At 35.8% G+C, this 5,762-nt stretch overlaps 1 protein-coding gene across 1 annotated transcript; it reads right to left on the bottom strand.

Annotated features, from left to right (window-relative positions):
* Positions 1 to 875: 875 nt before the first annotated feature.
* LOC127091116 (pre-mRNA cleavage factor Im 25 kDa subunit 2) lies at positions 876 to 5,762 on the bottom strand. The gene is made up of 7 exons (XM_051029668.1): positions 5,438 to 5,762; positions 3,960 to 4,005; positions 2,035 to 2,128; positions 1,872 to 1,945; positions 1,698 to 1,784; positions 1,491 to 1,601; positions 876 to 1,156 (listed from the first exon to the last, which is right to left on the bottom strand). Exons 1-7 carry the CDS (start codon positions 5,554 to 5,556, stop codon positions 1,085 to 1,087), a joined length of 603 nt encoding a protein of 200 aa, XP_050885625.1. The 5' UTR covers positions 5,557 to 5,762; the 3' UTR covers positions 876 to 1,084.

Raw genomic sequence — 5,762 nt, forward strand, 5'->3', positions numbered from 1 at the left:
GGAGAGGGGCCGAAAGGGTGTCTTGGACATTTAAGTAAATTAATAAAGACATGTTATAAAAAGTTTTGGATCAACATGAATTTACTGAGGCAATTTTCTAAACCAACAATCGTGAAGAAAAAAACTTATTATAACTTTATGTTTTGTATTTGAATGATTTTGTTTTAAGCTTAGTCGCCGTCATTATTCAAAAACACTTAATACATGGGATTGGTGGTCTGAGAGGAGAGGGGCCGAAAGGGTGTCTTGGACATTTAAGTAAATTAATAAAGATATATTATAAAAAGTTAAAGGTAATGTTAACTTATACCCCTAAGACACAAGATAAGACGTCCACTTGTAAAAAAATTGTATTGAAAAAATCAATTATAAAATTAATTTTATATCTTTATTAAAATCAATGCACAATTTTCAACACAAAATTACTTTCTTTAATTTTTATTTTATATCCCTAGGACACAAGTTAACATTATCCAAAAAGTTAATAGTGAATGATGTATGTGTCATACCCTTAAAGGGAATCATACAATGTTCTTGGACTTACAACAGAATCCATTGTATTGGATACTCAACATATATTTAACAAAAAAAAAATCCTACATATTGGTTTTGTACATTTTTTTACATGAGGGTTATGTTGTGTTACAGTGCAATTTTAGCATCTCAGTGCCTTTCATGATTAATCCTCCCAAAAACATGCAATGAAACCAGAAGTTGACAACTCTCAATACCTTTCCATTCTGATATTCAGAGTTTGAGCAGGGCAGAGAAAATGACCATGGGATCGCGATATTCATTCGTCATATAGATTTCAACTTCGGTTTTTTCTGGTCTAGCCTACAGGGTTGTTTCCCATCTTGGGTTGGCAATTGCGATAAGTCAACCCACAATCCAATGAATTAATACAAACAGTGTCACAAATTACAAAGCTATTTAGAAACACACTTCAAAAATAGTTCTTTAACCATATTATGCCATGACAATAGGGTTTGGGGTTTAGGATAATGTATCAAATCAGTCCTAGTTCTCAAAATAACAAATGGAAAGCAGTATTCTATCGGAACGTCTAAGCTTCCGATTACGGTCAGTTAGTGATCATTTTAAACTGGAATCTGGAAAGTTGCTGAGGAATGGTGGATATGACTGGTCCATATCTCTGCAATTAATTGATACACAAAATTCATAAGACACGGCACAGAATTACTATCATATTTTGACTAGCAAGCATAATAATATGAATAAGTTCCAAAACTAAATTCTATGACCAATCAATCATGAGATGAAAAATTCTAAGATGCACCAAAAACTGTAGATGAGCCCAAGAATCTGCCATGTTACATTCAAATGATTTCCTTGAAAGAAAATAGTTTCAGTTTATGAGCATGTGTTTCCATTAATTTGTGATAGTCATCAAATATCTCTACATTATATATAATTTCATTATATAATCGAGTAACATAAGACAAAAGTCATAATGATTAACACCCTACCTGAACATTGTCATAGAGTTCAAACAATGGAACAGCAAGCAGTTTCAGGTTTTTTGGTACAGCAAAGTACTCCCTCTCAGATAAGTGAACAAGGAAAAGCTTCTTGCACTCCTGCATATAAGATATTAATACATGTTGTAAGCATAGACCAAGAGAAGTACCACCAATACAAGAGTTTCAACCAATGATATTCCCATCACATATTACCTTAGGTTTTGTTATATGAGGAGGACAGTATGGATACATTATGGTTTCAAAATTTGGCCTCCACCAGATTGCAACACATTCACCTATCTGCAAGATGCCAGGGAATAAGTGTATAGAGAAAACAAGCTTGCTAAACTTTCAAAGTTCAAACATCTAAAAGGTATGTGATCATACCTGCCAGTCAGGTACAAGACCAGGTGAATTGGCGCCAAGCTTGCTAGTTAATTTCCTCTTCAAGCCCTCAATTTCTGCAAACAACCAAAAAAGGTACATTTAGCATAATCACAAGTTGCTATTTTCAGAGCATCATATTAGGAGCAAGGAAGCAAGACCCTACCATTCTCTCCTGGCTTGAGACGACCACCTGGCAGTTTGCAAAATGTGTTTCCAATTTGCAGAAGAAGAATATGAGGATGATTGTGTTCTTGTACCTACAAAATTGAAGCACAAAGCTGAGGCATGACAATAAACAGAATCCACAGGAAAGAAAACTAGAGGGGAAGTATTTTCTTCACATAAATAGTAGGGAAATACATTGTGGGAACAAGTATATAAAAATTATAAAAAAAATTAAATGTCCAAGACGAGTTTAACATGGAATTGGTCGGATGAGCATAAAGGGCAGTTTCCTGTATGGTAGGTCTAATACCCACTCCCTGGTGGAACTCTTCTGGTCAACATGCACCTGGGTTCTGTAGCCGCACCCTTATAAATGGGGGTAGGCCGTAGGGGTGTGGTCTAGAAAAAAGGCCCACGTCAATGTGGCCTAAGGGAAGATCTCATTGTTGCCCCAAGACTCTCCCTCCCAAAATGGTCAGCACAATACATAAGGCTCCCACCATCAAGATTTGTGGAAGGTCAAATGTACAATCTAACACTATCCAATCTAAATATAGAATTATAGATGCTCCAGATTGGATACTATACTCGCAAATTAATATTTATTACTAACCAAAGCAGGTTGGAAGGTCAATTATCATGCCTTATAAAATTCTACTGCAAGTATTTTTTGCTCCATAAATCTCACACCTCCATTCTACAAACTAAAATATAAGCCTGTACTAATTCACCTTTTGTACATGTTAGAAGGGTGCCTAAAGAAAATAACTAGATGCCCAATACCAATTTTATAGATCTAGTGTACTACATATTAAAGCTGCATGGGGGAGTGGAGTGGACAACAATGCAACATAGGTTATGATAAAGTCATGAATATATATATCAACCTTCCAATTCAGATAAGTGACCAAACCAAATAGAGGATACAGAATGCAAGTTCAGCAGGAGGCAGACAAATACTAGTTTTGAGGTGGAAATTAGATCCCCCAAGTCTTATGGTTTAGGAATCTTGGGTCCGTTGTACAAAATTATACGGAGATAGAAGGAGATGTCAACACTATAGGATTCAAACTTCTGGATGAAATAGAGGAATGATCCGGATGTAATTTGGGATAAAATTGAGGTGTAAATTAGATCCCACAAGTCTTATGGTTTAGGAAACTTGGGTCCATTGTACAAAATTATACGGAGATGAAAGGAGATGTCAACACTATAGGATTCAAACTTCTGGATGAAATAGAGGAATGTTTCGGATGTAATTTGGGATAAAAAAGATTACCACTCAACCCTAGAGATAAACTTAAGTGCACGACTATAAGATTAGTCATGTATGAAATTTAATGTAGAGATAAGATCAGCATTGTAGAGATAACCATTCTATAATGGATGAGTAATCATACAAGACAACATAGGATTAAAAATTATCTCATTAACCAAAAGTAGAGGCAACTCATGTTGTAGAAAATATGGTATACTTTTGTTTTGGGAAGCCTGAGCATATGTGGAGAAAGTCCATAAAAGCATGTGTAGATCGTATGGATGATATCCAGTAAGTTAGAAGTAGAGGAAGACTAAAGAAAACTATAAGTTCAACACGTCAAAAGAGACTTGGAGTTAAATGATACTACCTCCGGTCAGATTTATAAGAGAAAATTTACTTTTTAAGTTCATTGAATAATCAGTGTATCTGGACTGTGTATCATGGACCACATACATTGATTATTCAATTAATCTAAAAAGTCAACTTTCTCTTATAAATAGGACTAGATGGAGTATATCTTTAGATGACTCGTGATAAGATGATATGACATCATTTCATATGCATGTACCTGATACCGCAAAATATGGTAAGGTTATATTTAAAGTTTTAAACTTAACAAAACAGGGGGGAGGGAAGTGAAAGAGAACAATCAGTTAACATACCAGTAAAATTCCTTCCACGCTGGTCCTCATTCCTTCTTTCATATAACTGTAGTTTGGAAACGAAGGAAATAATTATATTTTGTAAACAATTTGAGCAGCACACAGGAAAAGGAAAAAGTAAAAAGATTATATAAGAATAAGTCCAGTTCTACAAAGTTTCTCATTGTCTTTTCACTATTTGATTTTGCTCCTACATTCAATCAGAAGAGTACTTGAAATTCAAAACCCTGTCTATGACTTAAGAATTTAGTTCTTCATTCTCAGTGCCCCTCTTGAAAATGAAGCTTTAAATTTTATTTGTAGGAAAGATTTTGATGCTCTTCAAATGTAAACTTAGGAGAGACAAAAGAAGATAATTAAAAAAAGAAATTAAAAATAGCCCCACTTCACCAGTGATTCCCTAGAGATTTCAGATTGTTGCCCTTAAAGAATGACAGATGTCATAACCACAACAAAAGCAGTTAAGATTTAGACATTAGAGGGAGAGTTAGTAGTGGGGGAGGAAAGGAGTAGGAGAGAAGAAACAAGATAGAGAAGCTAGCATGTTGAATCAATGATGGCAAACATTTTAAATTTATGTAAGGTGTCTCCATTCATCCATGATGCAAAACCCTGAAGAAATTTTCCTGAGCCAAACCAATCTGATTAAGCAATTCGGGTAGCAATTTGAGTTTTATGCTAACGGCCTGCACTGCACTGAGCACTGACTTATAATACAACCAGAAACTTATCCTTGATTTTGAAGGAAGAAAATCAGAGCAGAGCAGAAACTGTATAGGGTATAGAAGGGTTAGCAGAGATGATGAAAAACAGTGCAGATGGTTGAGAGGAATCAAACTCTATTGAAAGGAACACTGCTTACCATGAAAGATAGGAGAAATGTCGAGAGATTATCCTCAAATAACCTTATGTATTGTTTTACAAACATGTGAAATACAAAGTATATTTCTTATAGTTTTGGATGTGATGCGAAAAATGAGGAAAACAACTCGAGAGCACATCAAAGCAAACAGGCTAGACTACATATCTTTATAGCTTCCATCATTTTATAAAATGAAGGATGGACCTTGGGCTCTTCACATATATGGGAATGTATCAATAGAATCAATGCGACGGTTTGGTTGAAAATGATAGCATCTCGCAACTTGATGGATGTCAAGAATGCCCGAGAATTAAGCTCAACAATTCAAGAAACCCCCAACTGTTGTATGGACGCAAAAAAGTTGCCAGGGGTATGAAAAGGAGTCAATATACAGTTGCAAAATTTTCTGGTTTAACAGGATTTCTCATGTTTGAACTAGTAAGGACAGAGGCTAGGTTAAAAGTAGAAAATCTTTAGATAAATTTCAAAGAGTATAGTATAATTGGGGTTTTTTCTAGGGTTTATGGGTTGAATGTGTGTGACCTAGCCAGTGACGGAAGATCATGTAAAATGAATTAAAGGATAGTAATGAAAAATGAAAAAGAGAGATACGAACTTGACTTTCATGCGAGCGAGACGATCAGCGACGGAGGTGTCTTTCTCCATCTTGGGCTCCTTGGTGCCGAAGGTGTAGCTGGACAATGGATACGTGTTCACGACCTGAGACGGTATCATTTTCTCACTCTTGTGATTGTGATTGTGATTGAGTGAGGAAATGGAGTGAAGAGAATGAGAAAGAGGAGGGAGATTGAGGTGAATCAGAGTCTGTTTGTGAGGTTGAAGTCTTGGGACTTCACCGCCTCTCGCTGCTGCAAACAACCCAAACCCGATACCCCGACGTGGGCCGGGAGCCCGCTAAACCAACTCCTACTTTTTCTTTT

The sequence above is a fragment of the Lathyrus oleraceus genome, chromosome 6 (genome assembly GCF_024323335.1).
Source record: "Lathyrus oleraceus cultivar Zhongwan6 chromosome 6, CAAS_Psat_ZW6_1.0, whole genome shotgun sequence".
Classification (NCBI taxonomy): domain Eukaryota; kingdom Viridiplantae; phylum Streptophyta; class Magnoliopsida; order Fabales; family Fabaceae; genus Lathyrus; species Lathyrus oleraceus.

Excerpts from the sequence above, each read along its gene's own strand:
- LOC127091116 (XM_051029668.1), bottom strand. The coding sequence starts at position 5,556 with ATGATACCGTCTCAGGTCGTGAACACGTATCCATTGTCCAGCTACACC. Across the intron at positions 1,946-2,034 it reads TCTCAAGCCAGGAGAGAATG|AAATTGAGGGCTTGAAGAGG; the intron begins GTAGGGTCTTGC and ends GGTTGTTTGCAG. Across the intron at positions 1,602-1,697 it reads CTCATATAACAAAACCTAAG|GAGTGCAAGAAGCTTTTCCT; the intron begins GTAATATGTGAT and ends TCTTATATGCAG.